General features: G+C 43.4%; 1 protein-coding gene across 1 annotated transcript in view; it reads left to right on the top strand.

Moving 5' to 3' along the window:
• LOC132887255 (SH3 and multiple ankyrin repeat domains protein 1) overlaps positions 1-22210 on the top strand; it is a 255490-nt gene that overhangs the window by 18234 nt on the left and 215046 nt on the right. Inside the window, exons 3-8 of the mRNA XM_060922792.1 lie at positions 754-825; positions 1344-1452; positions 4498-4649; positions 4768-4935; positions 13093-13209; positions 13293-13370. Coding sequence (XP_060778775.1) covers positions 754-825; positions 1344-1452; positions 4498-4649; positions 4768-4935; positions 13093-13209; positions 13293-13370 — 696 coding nt within the window. The remainder of the gene's footprint in view (positions 1-753; positions 826-1343; positions 1453-4497; positions 4650-4767; positions 4936-13092; positions 13210-13292; positions 13371-22210) is intronic.

Genomic DNA, 22210 nt, shown 5'->3' with positions numbered 1-22210 from the left:
TCGAGTCCAGTCCAGAGCCAGAGTCATCCCCAGAACTTGAGCCCACTTCCAATCTTGACCCCAAGTCATCTCCAGAGCATGCACCAACTCCAAGCCCAGAGTCCAAGTCCTGTCCTGAGCCTGAGCCCAAACCCCCACCTGAGCCAAGTATCCAGTGCCACATCAGCTCAGAGCTGTGTGCCAATGGCACTGCAGCCAATGTCAGGCCCTCATCCTTGGGGCCAGGAAAGATAGACTTTCACTCCCAGAGGGAGCTCTTGGGGGAGGAGTTCTGTCAGTCCTTTGTGCTTTGGTGCATGTACCTGAAGGATTCTTGGACGTGCTCCAGACAGCACACGTACCAAGCGGACTCTCGCATTCACGCTGTTAATGAGGCTCACCTGCACATGATCAAGAGGTATCAGCGTGCCTATATAAAGACTGAGAAAATGCACATTCAGTCCAAAGTATTATGCCACATCAGTGCACATTACCAAGCCTTATTCTCCTGTGTAGATTTCCTGGGTTTCTGATCCTGTTTCCTGTTCCTAGTTTCTGTTTTTATCTTTGCCTGATTTAGCCTGTTTGTGCCTTGCCTGACCTTTTGCTGGTTTTACATTTATGAGATTGCCTGCTGATTTGGATTGCTTGCCTGTGTGTTTTCACAATTTGTTAATAAACATTTCTTCTGCACTTGCATCTGTCTCCTACCTATCCCTGACAGTGTGCTTGAAACTTCTCAGAAGTCTGATTAATATTGTGTGTCTTTCACAGTTCAGATACAAGAGTCGGGTTTATAAACAGACCAATCTGGATGAGAAACATCTGGCCAAGTTACACACCAAGGTACTGACACACACACACACATGAAACATTTGAGAAAATACAACCCTAAATATACATTATAAATTTTCTCCTACCTTAAGTCTTTTGGTTTCTCATTGTTTTTACTGTTGTGCTTGTAAATTTCTATTTGATAAAGTTTTGCTGTATTTTCATGTCCTAGTTTGGAAATCCATGTCATAGAATGTGATGATTGTAAAACTTTGTTGAAAATAAACTGGAAATTAGAAGACAGTTTTCTCATGAATATTTACCTCCCAAGCACCAGCACTGCTCACATCTGCAGAAAGAAATGCGATAGAATTGGGGGTGCCAATAATTAAAAGTATCCATGATATCACCATACATGTTAGAATGTTGGTCCTTTAGTCATTATGTAATGAACAGAGCCATGGTTGAGAGGTGGCTGGAGTCAGACCCTAACCTACACACACACAGCTTTCAGACAGATGGAGCTGGAGGCTCCCGACCTTAATCCCTCTGTAGTTCTTCACAAGATGTATGTGTGTGTGTGTGTGTAGGCCAACCTAAAGAAGTTCCTGGACTATGTTCAAAGTGGAGCAGTGGAGAAGATCAATAAAGCTTTAGATAAAGGACTGGACCCTAATTACCATGATCCAGAGAGTGGAGGTGAGATATAATACAATACTACATTTGGCTTAGACATGACCTGGCTTTGTACTAGCTTTATTAGAATAGATTAGGAAATCAAGCTAACTGTATTCACTACATACAACACTACATACATACATATTTCATAACCTATTTTACCTTATGGCACTTAAGGCACCAACTTAATTGAAGTTAGTATGACCAACTCTCTTTCTCCGTCTACATTCCTGAAGAAATGACTCGGCTGAAGCACCCAGTTCTTCTTGCAACTTTATAACATTTTCATACACAGTCTTGTGGTGGAATCCAACTTTCACAAACTTTTCGTCTACAAACATTAACCTTTTGTAAGTGTTTTGTTAGATGACCGTACTATATGAGCAATCCATTTAACATTTTGTTTTTTTAATGTACCCTTTGATTGTTTGTATTTTACATGCTAACAATATCTTTTCATTGGTATAGTTCCAGGCCCAGTTGATACTTTCAATACCGCTGCTATCTCTGGTTGTTGCTAGAACTTTTGCTTCTTCGATTTCTTTCCTTGATGACTTCCAAGCCATTCCACCTCTCACCATGTGTCTGAGAAACTGTATATGAACAGTTTCAATTTGGTTGTATTGTCTGTGTGAGAGTCCATGTTTCACAGCAATAACAGACACGACTTCTGATATATGTGTTATAGAACATCATCCATATGCTTAATTTAAGATGGTAGTGACGCAGTAATTTTTTCAACTTGGCAAACTTACTGTGAGCCAATCCAATTCTTCTTTCCAGTTCCTTATCTAAGTTCCAATTTCAGAGCAAGATATAACAGTTCCTAAATATGTAAAGTGTGTTACATTTTCAATATATTTATTCTTGATGTTGACGATACTGCTTGGATACTCCTTCTCCTTGAAATTGAAAATTGTAGTTTTAGTTTTGTTGATGCTAATGACTAAACCAAATCTTTGTAGAAGATTGCACAATACATCTGCAGCTTTTTGCAGGAGTTCTTTAGTTTCCACTGTCAATGGCAAATCATCAGCATATCCAAGCCATGCAAAATTCATTAACCCTCTTTTGGGAGTGGGATTGCTCCTTTCTCATGCCTGGTCTTTCACACTGAACTTAAAGGGCATATCAAGGGTAAATTCAGGAGCAAGATCAATGTAATTCTCATATTTTATATTAAACTTTGGTCAAATATCTGTAACATTTTGCATTTTGTGCAATTTGTTTACCTTGCGCAATACCAGAAAAATTCAGTTGAAATCAAGCCATTTGAGGCGAATTGGTCCGCCTCTGAAAAAACTTGGCATTTGGATTTCCCGGCAAACACTGATTTTTGTGACGTCATCTGTGGGACGCCTCCCTCTGAATCCTACGTCAGCGCTGGTTTGTTTATGAGAAAATGACCTGGTGGTTTTCTGCAAATTTCTTCAACGTTATCACGTAATTATTAAAATGGTTAACAGATGTATCGAAGGAGGGTGTAGCAACACCAATCTTGATGGGATTAGTACTCATCGTTTTCCAAAAGACTGGACGATGAGAGAGAAATGGGAGTGCTTGGTCTACACAGGCTGTGCACCGAAACCGTGCAAAGCTTGTGCAGCCTGCTGGCGCTTCCGCAGATAATGTCACGATTCTGGCTCCAGACTCCCTTGGGATTTTTCCAGACGTGTTTTTTTTTTTTTTTTTTCTGCTGTAGACAGATGGCCTTGTGCAAAATTACCCTTCTGGATGAGTGTGTAAAGAGACATACTTTCATATATATATATATATATATATATATATATATATATATATATATATATATATATATATATATATATAACTAAATTGGTCCAGAATATGCAGTTTAAAAGAAATACCAAGACCTAGCTCTTCTGCTTGTTCATTATACAAAACTCTATTGCCACACAACAGTGTTGGTGTTTTGCTGTACTGAATTTGGTTCAGTACAGTTCAATAATCAACAGTGTTTAGATAGTACACTAAACAAAGTGCAAGACAGGACAACAACATAAAAATGTGCCTGAATGAACTGTGCAGTTAATGTTAATTCAATGTAAAAGGTGGCCAAAAAGTAGATGTGCAAAAAGTCACAGTGCTGTTTATTTCAGTAGTAACAGCAGTAGAGGTCAGAGGTGTAGCAGGAATGACTAGGAGAGCAGATAAACTCAGCAGACATTACAGGCACTTAGCAGACGCTCTTATCCAGAGCAACATACAGCATACCCAGAGCAGCCTGGGGGTTAGAGAACTTAAGGGCACTTTAGCTATTCCTGCTGGTCCAGGGAATCAAACGGCAACCTGTGTGTCTTGTATACTAGTCTTGTTCTTGTTCTTATCTTCCTGTCTTTAGCCTAGATTATTTTTCTAAATGTTAAATGTTTCAATTTTTTTTAAAATCATTACTTTATTATTACTCATTACACTGTTATTGGTCCTGTCTTGCGCTTTAATGTTTGTCTTGTTAATGTCAATCCTATATTTGTCTATGTCTTTACATGGGATAGAGAGAAACGTAATTTCAATTTCCTTGTATGACCTGTGCATATGAAGAAACTGACAATAAAGCTGACTTGAACTTGAACCTTTTGGTCCTCAAGCTGCTTCTCTAACCATTAGGCCATGGCTTCACCTAGACACACCAACATCCTGTGCTACTTCCTTCCACACTTTATTTTCCTTCATAATGTCTCTCTGTACACATAATAATAATAATAATAATAATAATAATAATAATAATAATAATAATAATAATAATAATTTATAGTGGCAGGATGCATGAATATATGATCACCTGCACATCACACACGTGCCACCTCTGAGGACATGTACAACATGAATATGATACATATATAAGATAAGTTGAAAACACGGTGATATGTTTTTCTCAAATTTTCAAACAGTAACTGGAGCAGTGAGTGGTGAACTGAAGAAAGATTTCCACATGTCTCAGGATTGGGCCAAAGATTCACTCGAGCCAATCATTTGGATCTGTCCCCTAATTGAATTGAATTGAAAAAATCTTTACTTCAAATGTTGCTTCCCCCCTCTCTGTATCAGAGACGCCGCTGACGCTGGCTGTGATCAGTGGTCTGAGTGTTGATGGAATCCGTGTGCTGCTGTTAAATGGAGCTCATCATGATTTCAGAGCAAGAGATGGACTCACACCACTGCATAAAGCTGTTAGAGTACACAATCAAACAGCACTGCTGGTACACACACACACACACACACACAGAGTTATCCATGATTTTATCAAACAGTGTGTTATTTTCTTACACTAATTTCTTCACTCATTTTCTCTCTCTCTCTCTCTCTCTCTCTCTGTAGGCATTCCTGTCTCTAGGTGTGTCTCCAGACTATAAGGATCGTTGTGGTTTGACGCCGCTGTACCACTCCGTGTTGACAGGGGGCGACACATCCTGCTGTGAGACTCTGCTGTTCTACAGAGCACGGCTTGGAACCCGTGATGAGAATGGCTGGGATGAATCACATCAGGTGTGTGTGTGTGTAAAAAACACATAGCATTCATTCACATTAACTATGAATTTCAATATTAATTAACCTTTATTAAAGTTAGTAAAGTTAAAGGGCTTTATCAATCTTTTACTAAAGTTGTAAATGTTTGCAGAAACAAAAGCTAAATAAAATTTCCACAACACTTACAAACATTTCAGAATTGCTGATATTCTTCATACACACATGTGCATGTTAATGAAAACCAAACAACTCTAAACTGTAGAGCAAATTCACGCCACAGCTCATCTGTGAACACTTCAGACTCTCACACTCACACGTCAACCACACACACTTCAGACTCCCACACACTTCAGGTTCTCACACTTCAGACTCCCACACACTTCAGCTTCTCACACTTCAGACTCCCACACACTTCAGACTCCCACACACTTCAGACTCCCACACACTTCAGACTCCCACACATTTCAGCTTCTCACACTTCAGACTCCCACACACTTCAGACTCCCACACACTTCAGACTCCCACACATTTCAGCTTCTCACACTTCAGACTCCCACACACTTCAGACTCCCACACACTTCAGACTCCCACACACTTCAGCTTCTCACACTTCAGACTCCCACACACTTCAACCACACACACTTCAGACTCCCACACACTTCAGACTCCCACACACTTCAGACTCCCACACATTTCAGCTTCTCACACTTCAGACTCCCACACACTTCAGACTCCCACACACTTCAGACTCCCACACACTTCAGACTCCCACACACTTCAGCTTCTCACACTTCAGACTCCCACACACTTCAACCACACACACTTCAGACTCCCACACACTTCAGACTCCCACACATTTCAGCTTCTCACACTTCAGACTCTCACACTCACACATCAACCACACACACTTCAGACTCCCACACACTTCAGACTCCCACACATTTCAGCTTCTCACACTTCAGACTCTCACACTCACACATCAACCACACACACTTCAGACTCCCACACACTTCAGACTCTCACACACTTCAGACTCCCACACACTTCAGACTCCCACACACTTCAGCCTCTCACACACTTCAACCACACACACTTCAGACTCCCACACACTTCAACCACACACACTTCAGACTCCCACACACTTCAACCACACACACTTCAGACTCCCACACACTTCAGACTCCCACACACTTCAGACTCCCACACACTTCAGCTTCTCACACTTCAGACTCCCACACACTTCAACCACACACACTTCAGACTCCCACACACTTCAGACTCCCACACATTTCAGCTTCTCACACTTCAGACTCCCACACACTTCAGACTCCCACACACTTCAGACTCCCACACACTTCAGACTCCCACACACTTCAGCTTCTCACACTTCAGACTCCCACACACTTCAACCACACACACTTCAGACTCCCACACACTTCAGACTCCCACACATTTCAGCTTCTCACACTTCAGACTCTCACACTCACACATCAACCACACACACTTCAGACTCCCACACACTTCAGACTCCCACACACTTCAGACTCCCACACATTTCAGCTTCTCACACTTCAGACTCTCACACTCACACATCAACCACACACACTTCAGACTCCCACACACTTCAGACTCTCACACACTTCAGACTCCCACACACTTCAGACTCCCACACACTTCAGCCTCTCACACACTTCAACCACACACACTTCAGACTCCCACACACTTCAACCACACACACTTCAGACTCCCACACACTTCAACCACACACACTTCAGACTCCCACACACTTCAGACTCCCACACACTTCAGACTCCCACACACTTCAGACTCCCATACACTTCAGCTTCTCACACTTCAGACTCCCACACACTTCAACCACACACACTTCAGACTCCCACACACTTCAGACTCCCACACACTTCAACCACACACACTTCAGACTCCCACACACTTCAGACTCCCACACACTTCAGACTCCCACACTTCAGACTCTCACACTCACACGTCAACCACACACACTTCAGACTCCCACACACTTCAGACTCTCACACACTTCAGACTCCCACACACTTCCGACTCTCACACACTTCAACCACACACACTTCAGACTCTCACACACTTCAACCACACACACTTCAGACTCCCACACACTTCAGACTCTCACACACTTCAACCACACACACTTCAGACTCCCACACACTTCAGACTCCCACACACTTCAGACTCCCACACACTTCAGCTTCTCACACTTCAGACTCCCACACACTTCAGACTCCCACACACTTCAGACTCCCACACACTTCAGACTCCCACACTTCAGACTCCCACACACTTCAACCACACACACTTCAGACTCCCACACACTTCAGACTCCCACACATTTCAGCTTCTCACACTTCAGACTCCCACACACTTCAGACTCCCACACACTTCAGACTCCCACACACTTCAGACTCCCACACTTCAGACTCCCACACACTTCAACCACACACACTTCAGACTCCCACACACTTCAGACTCCCACACACTTCAGACTCCCACACATTTCAGCTTCTCACACTTCAGACTCTCACACTCACACATCAACCACACACACTTCAGACTCCCACACACTTCAGACTCCCACACACTTCAGACTCCCACACATTTCAGCTTCTCACACTTCAGACTCTCACACTCACACATCAACCACACACACTTCAGACTCCCACACACTTCAGACTCTCACACACTTCAGACTCCCACACACTTCAGACTCCCACACACTTCAGCCTCTCACACACTTCAACCACACACACTTCAGACTCCCACACACTTCAACCACACACACTTCAGACTCCCACACACTTCAACCACACACACTTCAGACTCCCACACACTTCAGACTCCCACACACTTCAGACTCCCACACACTTCAGACTCCCACACACTTCAGCTTCTCACACTTCAGACTCCCACACACTTCAACCACACACACTTCAGACTCCCACACACTTCAGACTCCCACACACTTCAGACTCCCACACACTTCAGCCTCTCGCACTTCAGACTCTCACACTCACACGTCAACCACACACACTTCAGACTCCCACACACTTCAGACTCCCACACACTTCAGACTCCCACACACTTCAACCACACACACTTTAGACTCCCACACACTTCAGACTCCCACACACTTCAGACTCCCACACTTCAGACTCTCACACTCACACGTCAACCACACACACTTCAGACTTCCACACACTTCAGACTCTCACACACTTCAGACTCCCACACACTTCAGACTCTCACACACTTCAACCACACACACTTCAGACTCCCACACACTTCAGACTCTCACACACTTCAACCACACACACTTCAGACTCCCACACACTTCAGACTCTCACACACTTCAACCACACACACTTCAGACTCCCACACACTTCAGACTCTCACACACTTCAACCACACACACTTCAGACTCTCACACACTTCAACCACACACACTTCCAGGCATGCAAACTGGTCAGGGGTGAAAAAGGTGAGAAGGATGCACGGGGACACGGCACGCGCGCAAAAGTACATTTCGTAGTCTACGTTACAAAAAAAATTGCAACCAGTGACATCTTGAATTTAATACAGTACAAAATAACTTTCCATAAACATGTCTTAATAAGTTACTGTTGAGTGGCCGGTAAATTGTACCATTTATTTGTCAGTGGCCGGTAAAGTTTGATATTTTGTGAAGTTAATTTTCACCCCTGTGTACAACACAGTGGGCTATTTACAAAAAGGTATATATTACTGCCTGTGCTATCTAACAGACCTACCCCAGAGGACACACCTGGCCAATCCCTGTCTGTCAATTTTCTTAAAGACATCACCTATGTGAAATCAGGGGCGGATCTAGAAAAATATTTATGGGGTGGCAAGAGGGGGGCAGGAATTTTTGAGGGGTGGCAACGTATTACAGACACGTATATATACTGAATTTAATCACAGTTTGACGACAAATAGTATGTACACACTACAAAAGGGCACAGACTGCCATTTACAAACTCATACAGATAAACTTAATCTCATGCCTTTATTGTTCACGAAGAACACACATTCTCAGATGAGGTCTATACCGTTTCTGGACAGTTTTATACTGTATATGCAAAAGAACAGACACTAAAAAACAACAATAACAACACTGCTTCAAGTTCAGCATGATTTAAACCATTTACACCAGTGTCACATTTTATAGTTTTTTTTCCTCACGCTTTGTAAAGGCTCACCAGTGAGCATAACATGAACTTGTCACGCCTACAACAGCTGAATGCGGCGATTTCCATGTTGCTCAGCAAAACGCTTCACAAATTTATCAAGATCTAATGCTTTTGTGCGCTTTGATTCAATGCTGAGTACAGCCAAACTTGATAGTCTCTTTTCTGTCATAGTCAACCGCAAATAAGTCTTTATGAGCCTGAGAGATGAAAAACTTCGTTCACAGGATGCTCACAGGCAAGACAACCGCTATTTTACACAACCTGAACAACTAAAAAAAAAACAACAACATCATCTTGGTATGGGTCCAAAAACAGTGAACTCCATGAGAGTGGTAGGACTCTCCTGTTCCCCCTTTTTTCTGTCTAGTACTCTCCTCGTCTGATGTAACTCATGTTTAAGATCCTCAATATTTGAATCATAAGCTTCAGCCAATAGCAATGTTTTCCTTGACAGACGGTGAATCAATATTAACTTTTGTGGCCGACTTTACACAAAACTAATGTCAGACCTAGCTAACATTAGGCCAAAAAAAAAAAAAAAAAAGTGTGTTTCAGGTAACATGAAATACTAAAATAAGGTCGGTAGGTAGGAAATTTTTTTTTCTTAATTTGTTTTATTTTGTTCGAAAAAATTAACACAAGTAAACATCTTACAAAATAGTATTTTGGCACAGAATCCTTTATACCACACATCATAATAAAATAAGTGTTTTAAATCTTTAAACGAATAAAAAAAATATCGCAAGAGTTCGAGTTATGATCTGCGGAAGCGTATTGCTGCCACACTCAAAAAAAAAAAAATTTGCTTAGACTCAAGTAATTACGTGAAAAGATATTGTTAACAGAGTTATCACGTTTTTACAATATATTTATCATGTAATAACATAACACGTAATTTCATGATATTTTCATGTGATAATGTGAAAACACCTTATCAAGAAATAACGTGAAAATATGGTTTAACGTCCTAGGCTAGGCTACTTCCATTAAAAGCAGACGGCCTCGCCCAGCCTACTGTAGAACTTGGGTCGAGCAAAAACACGGAGCAAAAACATGGCTGAATCCTGAATAACTCCTATTTGTATAAATAGGGGACTACATAGGTGGCAAAATGTAGTGTTTTTCCCTGCCATGGAAGTGCACTTGTATACTGAAGAGGAAGCAATTTGCATTACAGCCAGGAGGGCTGATAGAAGTGGCAAAACATTTTACTTTTTATCGTTTCTTTCACAACTTGAATGCGTTGAAACAAAAAAAATTATGACAAACTAACGCTGCTTACACTAAAATATCGAGGGAAATTTGTAATAAAAACTTTACGGTCGGCAATTTCGACGCGGAAATTCTCGATCGGTCGGTTACCGGAAACACACTTTTTTTTTGCCTTACATGTATAGTTAGCTAAATAACCTTCTCCAACCTGATTTTTATCCTCTCAAAATCAGCATCGCAACTATACTAGCACTGTTCATTCATTATAATTTCATTTTTTTGATAGATAGTTAATCAGCTTTTACCCCTTTCCTCCCGTGTCTCCTTTCCTCGCGACTCCTGGCTCCCTCGCTTCGCGCCTCTCAATTTTCCAAAACAACCAATCTCTGGCGTTATCTCGTGCTGCATTCGCCGCAGTCGGACATTGGAAATTCGCGCACGTAAATGTCAAATTGGCCGTAATTTTTCTTTGAATTCGTCGCTGCCAACTGGGGTAGCAGCAGGGATGGCAAGGCTTTCTTTTAGAGTGGCATATGCCACCCCGGTAGATCCGCCCATGGTTATTCACCCCCGAGCGCGCTGGAAACTGTTCCATTGGTATTCAGATTCAGTCGCGAGATGAGGTTGCCAGATCTCTCTATAAAAAGGTGACTTTGCGGTCTGAATCTGTGGAATATTCGTAAGCGAGGACTGGCAACCAGCAGTGGGTTGTGCACCAGCTGATCAGAACTCCAATGGAAAAGAAGTGTGTTAGTAACTGTTTATCTTGATTGGCTGTAACCTTGTAAGTGAAATGTTTGGCAACAATAGCGTTGTAGCCTGCCTACCCCCCCCCCCCCCCCCCCCCAAAAAAAAAAAAAAAAAAAAAACTCTTCGGATCTACACGATTCACACAAGTAACCTATTTTGGGACCAAAACGGTGAATTTCGCCGAAAGGTGAGGAGTTTGCATGTGTGCACTTCAGACTCCCACACACTTCAACCACACACACTTCAGACTCCCACACATTTCAGCTTCTCACACTTCAGACTCCCACACACACTTCAGACTCCCACACACTTCAGACTCCCACACATTTCAGCTTCTCGCACTTCAGACTCTCACACTCACACGTCAACCACACACACTTCAGACTCCCACGCACTTCAGACTCCCACACACTTCAGACTCCCACACACTTCAGCCTCTCGCACTTCAGACTCTCACACACTTCAACCACACACACTTCAGACTCCCACACACTTCAGACTCTCACACACTTCAACCACACACACTTCAGACTCTCACACACTTCAACCACACACACTTCAGACTCCCACACACTTCAACCACACACACTTCAGACTCCCACACACTTCAACCACACACACTTCAGACTCCCACACATTTCAGCTTCTCACACTTCAGACTCCCACATACACTTCAGACTCCCACACACTTCAGACTCCCACACACTTCAGACTCCCACACATTTCAGCTTCTTGCACTTCAGACTCTCACACTCACACGTCAACCACACACACTTCAGACTCCCACACACTTCAGACTCCCACACACTTCAACCACACACACTTCAGACTCCCACACATTTCAGCTTCTCGCACTTCAGACTCTCACACTCACACGTCAACCACACACACTTCAGACTCCCACACACTTCAGACTCTCACACACTTCAGACTCCCACACACTTCAACCACACACACTTCAGACTCCCACACACTTCAGACTCTCACACACTTCAGACTCTCACCAATTCTCCCTCCTTGACACCATATAGGAAAAGCCAGAGGCAATGTGAGTGTTGAGGAAACCTGATGTATCTGGGAAGAAGCTTGATGATGTCACACAGCGCACTATGGAATATCCAACACACTGCTGATTGATACCAGACTGAAATCAGTTGCTTTTTCCTGGCTCTAATAAAGTGTTGTAAAGCATTAAAAGAAGATGCTGTGGAAAGCACAACTGACATATAGACCATATGAATCACTGGAACACATTTTCCTTTAATACAACAAGAACATTTATTTTATATTAATTTAATGACTGCTCTTTTGTTTTAATTAAGAATTTCTTTTGGCTAGCTTTCTCATTTTTTGTTTCCATATTTAATATTCATTTAATTAGTTCCATTAATATGAAGTGACTGAGTTTCACAAAATGTTCATCACTGAATTGGTGTACTATAACAAATAAATAACTTTTAAACACACTGTAGACTGTTTATACAAAATCACAGTAACTCATCAACAATTATTACTCACATTTGTAAGACTGTGTCTTTTCAAATCGATACAAAATCTTTCATCCACACCAAATTTCTTGTGTAAAAGCTCCTATAAGTGATTTTACTGCATTGTTTGCTGCACCTTAATAAAATCATAAACTATAGCTTTAACACACAAGCAGTAACATTAAATTCAGTACAGTTGCTGAAATGTACACTTTTTTTTGTTATTTTATTATTAACTAATACAGTAAATAACGAAACTTTAGGAAATTTCAAGTAAAATCATTAACAAAATCTTTAATTTAATTATATTTTATTATCATGAAACTGGTTGTAACATGGATTAAAGGCGTGAGATTCTTTAATCTCACAGATAAAAGCTCTTTAATCGAATTTGTCTTTATTTTACCTTCAATTCCTTTACATTAGTGCCCCCTGCTGGTTGTTTATGGTACATTCCCGTCCCTCTGCAGGCATGTCAACATGGTTTTGCCCAGCATTTAGAGCACCTTCTGTTTTATGGGGCAGACACCACTTCCCAGAATGCATCAGGAAACACAGCCCTGCACATCAGTGCTCTGTACAATAAGGTAACCCCCCCCCCCCCCACACACACACACACACACAGACAGACACACACACTGATGGACTGCTGTATCTTCTGTCCAATCAGGAGAGCTGTGTGCGGGTTCTCCTCTACAGAGGAGCCAATAAGGAGATGAAGAACAAACATGGACAAACCCCCTTTCAGGTAAAACTAAACACGTCAGTGCCAGTCACAAGTTTCTCCTGCTTTTTAATACATTTTTTTCAGTATTTTAGCTGCTGTATTCACATTTTTGTATAGAGTTGCAAAAAAGGCCTCATGGCAGTGAGGTAATGCAAATCACATTTTGTATAAATTAAGTCTAAACTAAAATCATCCACTTTTGCTTTGATGACAGCAAGTTTGGCTGCCTTCCCCTGACTCTCAGTCCAAATGATCCCAAATGAGCCTTCTAGGGTTCAACTCAGGTGACTGTGGGGACAAAATCATTTGTCACAACACTTACCCATCTTTTTCCTTGTTCACAAGAAATTCTTACACAACTTTAATGTATGCTTAGGGTCGTTATGTTGTGGAAAAATAAAGCAATGGAGATTATAAAAAAAAAAAAAAACCTGGTCTTTTTCTAATCTTTATTTGTCCACTGTGGGTGAGTCTGTGCTCATGATAGTCTCAGATTCCTGTTCTTGGCTGACAAGAGTGGAACCTCATGTGCTCTTGTAGCCCATCATCTCAAGATTAGATGTGTTGTGTGTTCTGAGATGCTTTCCAGCTCACCACAGTTGTAAAGAGTGATTATTTGAGTTACGATATACTTCCTGTTAGCTCAGAACGGTCTGTTCACTCTCCTGCAGCCTGCAGACCCTCTGATCACAAGGATGTTTTTTTGTTTTTTTCCACCATTCTATCTCAACTCTAGAACCTGTTGTGTGTGAAAATCTCAGCAGATCAGCAGTTTATGAAAAACTCAGACCACCCCATCTGGTACCAACACCCATGCCACAGTGAAAATCATAGAGATCAGACTTTTTTTTCATTGTGATGGTTGATGTGAACATTAACTGAAGCTCTTGACCTGTATCTGCATGATTTTATTCATTGTGCTATTGCAACATGTCTGATTAGATAACTGCAGGAAAGTACAGGTGTTCCTAATTAAGTGCATGGTGAGTGTGTATTTATGTAAGAAATATTACATAATGTAAGAAAATTTCTATAAACAAAGAAAAAGATATGATTTGCAGGAGGTATGTTTGAACTTTGACTGGTGCTATATACACACTCGGAAAAAGAAATTCTGTGCTGGTTTACTTTTTGAGAAAAAATGACTACATATTGACATTGTGACAATTATTATTTAGGCCCTGATAAATAAAAACATAGAATTGAAGGAGGCTGTGTGCATTGTGTGTGTATATATATACATACAGTGGTGCTTGAAAGTTTGCGAACCCTTTAGAATTTTCTATATTTCTGCATAAATATGACCTAAAACATCATCAGATTTTCACACAAGTCCTAAAAGTAGATAAAGAGAACCCAGTTAAACAAATGAGACAAAAATATTATACTTGGTCATTTATTTATTGAGGAAAATGATCCAATATTACACATCTGTGAGTGGCAAAAGTATATGAACCTTTGCTTTCAGTATCTGGTGTGACCCCCTTGTGCAGCAATAACTGCAACTAAACGTTTGCGGTAACTGTTGATCAGTCCTGCACACCGGCTTGGAGGAATTTTAGCCCATTCCTCCGTACAGAACAGCTTCAACTCTGGGATGTTGGTGGGTTTCCTCACATGAACTGCTCGCTTCAGGTCCTTCCACAACATTTTGATTGGATTAAGGTAACGACTTCGACTTGGCCATTCCAAAACATTAACTTTATTCTTCTTTAACCATTCTTTGTTAGAACGACTTGTGCGCTTAGGGTCGTTGTCTTGCTGCATGACCCACCTTCTCTTGAGATTCAGTTCATGGACAGATGTCCTGACATTTTCCTTTAGAATTTGCTGGTATAATTCAGAATTGATTGTTCCATCAATGATGGCAAGCCGTCCTGGCCCAGATGCAGCAAAACAGGCCCAAACCATGATACTACCACCACCATGTTTCACAGATGGGATAAGGTTCTTATGCTGGAATGCAGTGCTTTCCTTTCTCCAACCATAACGCTTCTCATTTAAACTAAAAAGTTCTATTTTGGTCTCATCCATCCACAAAACATTTTTCCAGCAGCCTTCTGGCTTGTCCACATGATCTTTAGCAAACTGCAGACAAGCAGCAGTGTTCTTTTTGGAGAGCAGTGGCTTTCTCTTTGCAACCCTGTCATGCACACCATTGTTGTTCAGTGTTCTCCTCATGGTGGACTCATGAACATTAACATTAGCCAATGTGAGAGAGGCCTTCAGTTGCTTAGAAGTTACCCTGGGGTCCTTTGTGACCTCACCGACTATTACATGCCTTGCTCTTGGAGTGATCTTTGTTGGTTGACCACTCCTGGGGAGGGTAACAATGGTCTTGAATTTTCTCCATTTGCACACAATCTGTCTGACTGTGGATTGGTGGAGTCCAAACTCTTTAGAGATGGTTTTGTAACCTTTTCCAGCCTGATGAGCGTCAAGAGCGCTTTTTCTGAGGTCCTCAGAAATCTCCTTTGTTCGTGCCATGATACACTTCCACAAACATGTGTTGTGAAGATCAGACTTTGATAGATCCCTGTTCTTTAAATAAAACAGGGTGCCCACTCACACCTGATTGTCATCCCACTGATTGAAAACACCTGACTCTAATTTCACCTTCAAATTAACTGCTAATCCTAGAGGTTCACATACTTTTGCCACTCACAGACATGTAATATTGGATCATTTTCCTCAATAAATAAATGACCAAGTATAATATTTTTGTCTCATTTGTTTAACTGGGTTCTCTTTATCTACTTTTAGGACTTGTGTGAAAATCTGATGATGTATTAGGTCATATTTATGCAGAAACATAGAAAATTCTAAAGGGTTCACAAACTTTCAAGCACAACTGTGTATATATATATATATATATATATATATATATATATATATATATATATATATGTGTGTGTATATGTCATGCTCCCGGGCTCACCTAACACTCAGGACTTCACTTCCCACAATCCCCCTCACACACCTGTCACTACCACGTGCACTCCATCTGCCAACCTGGAGCCGCTTCCTAGGAGTGGCTCCCCCAAGTTCTAATTATCATCACCTGTACCTCTTTGTTTAGATCTGTATTTATACCACTCTGTTTGTTTTACCTGTTGCACAGGATTGCCTCCACATTTTCGTGAGCCTACTGAGCGTTTCTATTTCTGATTGCATCCCTGTGTATTACCCTTTTTGCCTTTAGTTTTTTTCCTGTTTCGCCTAGCCCTTGTGTTTGTTTGCTTGTCTCTCTTGCTTCCCGGTTTCTCAATCCTCACCTGTTTTTTGACTCCGATTTGCCTAGCCCCTATGTTTATCTTGCCTGTGCTTTTCCGATTCCCGGTTCTTGGACTATTGCCCGTTTCCCAACCATGATTTGTCTAGCCCTCGTTACTGTGTTAGATTTCTTGGTATTGACCTGGCCTGGCTTTTGTACATTGTCTTCTGTCACTGTGTTCATGAAAGCATTGAGTTTATTTTGAATCCATGAGCATCTGGTTTGTCACAGTCACATTACAGAATACTGTGCCGACATGCAGACGGCGGATTACACGGAGCGACAGCTGTAGCAGCCAAGGACAAATGCTTGGACAACATCACCAGCATTTTGACTCAGCGTTTCGACTTTTAACTTTAACATGCAACCAGGAGCCAGTTTTCTCACTTATTCGAGAGAGGAGCTGCTGGCCCTGAAAACAATGGGATGAGCCGGGATATGACACCCCATCCCGGCTGAGCTGAGGAGGAAACCCAGGGGCTTCAAGGCTGGAGCTAAGCTAAAGGCTAGGCTAGCGGACAACCGGCAGCGCTACAAACTATCCATTCCCTCCATTATCATGGGAAATGTGAACTCACTGCTGAATAAATTCGACAAGCTTTCCGCTCTGAACAACCAGCGGATTTATCGGGAGAGCAGCTTATTTATCTTTATGGAGACATGGCTAAAACACCTTGTACCGGATGCTAACGTGGACCTGTGGGGATTCGCTGCTGTGAGAGCCGACAGAGACACTAACACATGCGGGAAAAGCAAAGGTGGGGGACTCGTCATTTATGTTAACAACCGCTGGTGTAACCCGGGACATATTTCCGTCAAGACAGTTTTATGTTGCCCGGACTTGGAACTGCTAGCCGTTAGCCTGCGGCCATATTATCTGCCGAGGGAGTTCAGTCACGTGATCACCATCTGTGTTTACATCCCTCCGAGGGCAGCCGCAGCCGCTGCATGTGAGAGGATTCACTCTGTCACAGCAAGGCTGCAGACACAGCACCCTGAGGCATTTATCATCATTTCTGGGGACTTTAATCACGCTACTTTGGACTCTACTTTGGCTGCTTTTTACCAGGCTGTGGATTGTCCAACAAGGAACAACAGGACAATTGACTTGCTGTATGCTAATGTGAGGGATGCATACAGAGTCACACCCCTCCTCCCACTAGGGAAGTCTAACCACAACCTGGTTCTTCTACAGCTGAAGTACACCCCCCTGGTTCAAAGGCAGCCTGCAACAACTAGCTCCATCAGGAGGTGGTCCCCTGAAATGAAAGATGCCCTCAGGGACTGTTATGACATCATGGACTGGGATGTACTGCTTAACCCACACTGTGAGGACATAGAAGGGCTGTCACACTGTCTGACGGATTACCTTAACTTCTGTGCAGATGTGGTCTCCCCTGCTAAGACTGTACGGTGTTACCCTAATAACAAGCCATGGGTAACACAGGAAGTCAAAGCTGTCCTCAACAGGAAGAAGGCTGCCTTCAGGAGCAGGGATATGGAGGCAATGAAAGCAGCACAGCAGGAGGTAAAATGCTGAGTGAGGGAAGCTAAAGACAGCTACAAGAGAAAGGTGGAGCAGAAGCTGAAGGAGAACAGCATGAGGGAGGTCTGGGAAGGTGTGAAAACCATCACAGGCCACAATACAAAGACCAGAGTCATTGAGGAGACAGTGGAGAGGGTGAATGAGTTGAATGACTTCTTCAATCGGTTCAACCAGCCCACGTCCCCCCCACCCTCTCCCTCACTGCAGCCATCTCTCCTTCTTCCCTCAACACACCTCCCCCCAGTCATCACAGCAGCCCCCTCCTCCCTCACCTCAGCACAGACTCCTCCATGCATTACTGCAGACCAGGTCAGAGGTCAACTGAGGAAGCTTCACCCCAGGAAAGCAGCAGGCCCGGACAAGGTGTGTCCCCGACTACTGAAGACCTGTGCTGCTGAACTGGGTGAACCACTCCAACGCATCTTCAACCTTAGCCTGCAGCTGGGGAGAGTGCCCACCCTCTGGAAGACAACACGTATAGTTCCAGTTCCCAAAAAGTATCGGCCCAGCGAGCTGAACGACTTCCGACTGGTGGCACTCACTTCACATCTGATGAAGATGTTGGAGCGGCTCTTCCTCAGCCTCGATCAGACCCCAGGTACAACATGCCCAGGACTGTCTGCAGTTTGCGTACCGGGCAGGTGTTGGTGTGGAAGATGCCATCCTCTACCTGTTACACTGAGCCCACTCACATCTGGATAAGGGAAATGGCACAGTGAGGATCCTCTTCTTGGACTTCTCGAGTGCCTTCAACACCATCCAGCCCCTTATGCTTCAGGACAAACTGAACAGGATGCAAGTGGACCCCTGCCTGGTCACCTGGATCTCCAGCTACCTCACTGACAGGCTGCAGTACATCAAGCTGAAGGACATCACGTCTGACACTGTGATTAGCAGCACCGGAGCACCCCAGGGCATGGTGCTGGCCCCTCTTCTCTTCACCCTATACACCGTGGTTTTCTGCTACAACTCGGAGCTGCATCACATTCAGAAGTTTGCTGATGATACAGCCATCGTTGGGTGTATCAGTGATGACAGAGAGGAGGAGTATAGGAGCTTGGTGAGGGACTTTGCTGTGTGGTGCAATAGGAACCATCTGCAGCTCAACACCTCGAAGACCAAGGAGCTGGTCATTGACTTTGGGAGGTCCAGACCAAGGTCACGACCAGTTCTGATCGAGGGAGTCGAGGTGGAGGCTGTGGATTCCTACAAGTGCCTCAGGCTGTGGCTGGACAGCAAGCTGGACTGGACTTGCAACACCAATCACTTATACAGGAAGGGACAGAGCAGGCTATACTTCCTTAGGAGGCTGCGGTCCTTTAACATCTTCAGGAAACTCCTGTGGATGTTCTATCAGTCTGTGGTCGCCAGTGTCCTGTTTTACACCGTGGTGTGCTGGGGGGGGGCAACACATCCAAGAAGGACACATCCAGGCTGGACAGACTGATCAGGCGGGCCGGCTCTGTGGTCGGCATGAAGCTGGACTCTCTGGTGATGGTGGCAGAGAAAAGGTCTATGGACAAACTATTGAACATCATGGACGATGCCAATCACCCTCTGCACACCGTCATCAGCAACCAGAGGAGCCTGTTCAGTGACAGAATGCTCCTTCCCAAGTGCAGGACAAACAGACTTAAAAACTCCTTTGTCCCTCACACCATCAGACTGTACAACTCCTCTCTGGGGGGAGGAGGGGTAACAGGAGGACAGAGGATGGGAAGGAGCAGTAGCCTCGCCTAACATTAAGCAATACTGGATAATGTGTAATATAAAGTGCAATATCTCTCCTGCCGCCGCCACCCCCCCACCTTTCCCCCCCTTCCCCATATCTTATTCTTTTTATATTTGTGTATGTAACTACTTCTAGGTAAATTAAAATAAATTTTCTCTATTTCTTTTCTCTGTTTATCTATAATGATGCTCCTGGAATCTTAATTTCCCTGAGGGAACCCACCCAAAGGGATCAATAAAGTTATCTAATCTAATCTAATCTAATCTAATCTAATCTAATCTAATCTAATCTAATCTAATCTAATCTAATCTAATCTAATCTAATCTAATCTAATCTAATCTAATCTCAGTGACTCAGTCCATCCAGAATCTTACGCAGCAGCAGGGGGAGCAGCAAAACCAATTAATGAAGATCATTGAAAGCATGAAAGAAATTACTACCCAGCTCCAACAACTCAGCTTCCCCGGCGCACCTATGGTCACTAACCAGGCTGCTCCCCCACGGCAGGTTCCAATCCATTTGTTGTCAGCAAGCCGGATAAATTTGATGGCTCACCTCAGGGGTGTCAAACCTGATCCATAAAGGGCCTTGTGGCTGCAGGTTTTCATTCCAGCCATGCAGCAGCACACCTGACTTGGCTCATTCAATCAACTGAACTGTCTTCACACAGTCAAATACTTGCAGCCACACCCACCCTTGATTAAAGGGTGGGTGTGTCAGTTGATTGAATAAGCCAAATCAGGGTGCTGCTGCATGGCTAGAATGAAAACCTGCAGCCACACGGCCCTTTATGGATCAGGTTTGACACCCCTGGCTCACCTAATCAGTGTAAGGGGTTTTTGTTACAATGTTCTATATTTTTTGCGAATTCTGCCCCCGAGCTCAGACAAGGTTTGTATTTCTTTTATGATTTCTCGCCTTATGGGCAAGGCCTTAGATTGGGCCACCGCAGTCTGGCCTATGGTCCAGTCTGACAGTTACGACAATTTCATTAAATAATTTAAAGCAGTTTTTAATCATGCCAATGAGGGCTGCTCTCAAGGGGAATTACTCACCCGTTTACATCAGGGTAATCGCTTAGTGTCTGACCATGCTTTGGAATTTCGCACTCTTGCGGCTGGGAGTGGTTGGAATGAGCCGGCGTTACTGGTGACATTTCGCAATGGTTTGAACTCCGACATACTAGTGGAAATGGCATGCAAGGACAACGGCCTTTCACTAGAGAAGCTGATTTCCCTAGCCATTTGACTTGACCAACTGAAGCATGGGAGAGGTTTGCATAAATCCCCTATGGCTCCAGCTGCTGCACTGACTCCTCGTTGCCCGTGCCCACAGCTGACCTGGACTCATAAGGAGCCTGAATCCCCTGAACCCATGCAGTATGACACATTCCGTTTGTCTGCAGAGGAGAAGCAACAACGTCTCCATGAGGGTCTGTGTCTCTATTGCGGAGCTGAGGGTCACTGTCTATGTGACTGTCAAATCCTCCGATGCAGTACTTTGGCACCGACCCCGGGAAAGCATATGGATATGAGCCTGTTCCATGTGCTAATGTGGTGAGTGCACCCACGAAGGGGTTGGTCTCCAAGTCCTTCCTCCTGCCTGTGACAGTTAGCTGCCCTCAGTCTATTTTAGGTTTAGGCCCTCCGTTATTTTAGGTTTGCCACCCCATCATCTCCTGGTCTGACAAAGAAATACTCTTGTGGTCCAGTTACTGTTATGATCATTGTCTCACACTTCCCACAGTTCTGGTGTCGTCTACGACTATAGAAAGCCCCAATGACAATGTCATAGTTTCTGTGCCCCCTGAATACAGTGACCTGTTAGAAGTATTTAGTAAGAAAAGTGCTACCAAACTTCCCCCTCACAGAGAATATGACTGTTCCATTGAGTTACTAGATGATGCTTTCCCACCTAAATCTAGGATTTACCCACTTACTCAGGCAGAGGAGAGAGCTATGGAGGAGTACATTCAGGAGGCCTTACAACAGAGTTTCATCCATCCTTCTACTTCCCCCGCAGCTGCAGGGTTCTTTTTTGTCAACAAGAAAGATGGGGAACTTAGGCCCTGCATTGACTATCGTGGGTTAAATCAAATCACGAAACCTTATTCCTACCCGCTGCCCTTAGTCTCTGTAGCACTTGAACAACTTTGTGGAGCATTAATATTTACAAAACTCAACTTAAGAAGCGCATACAACCTAGTCCATATAAAGGAAGGTGACTAATGGAGAACAGCATTTCTTACCACTAGGGGGCACTATGAGTATTTGGTAATGCCCTTCGGGTTGTGCAATGCCCCGTCCATA

Source organism: Neoarius graeffei, chromosome 5, assembly GCF_027579695.1.
Source record: "Neoarius graeffei isolate fNeoGra1 chromosome 5, fNeoGra1.pri, whole genome shotgun sequence".
Lineage (NCBI taxonomy): Eukaryota > Metazoa > Chordata > Actinopteri > Siluriformes > Ariidae > Neoarius > Neoarius graeffei.
The sequence above is the reverse complement of the archived record's forward strand: the minus strand, read 5'-3'. Positions and strand labels throughout refer to the sequence as shown.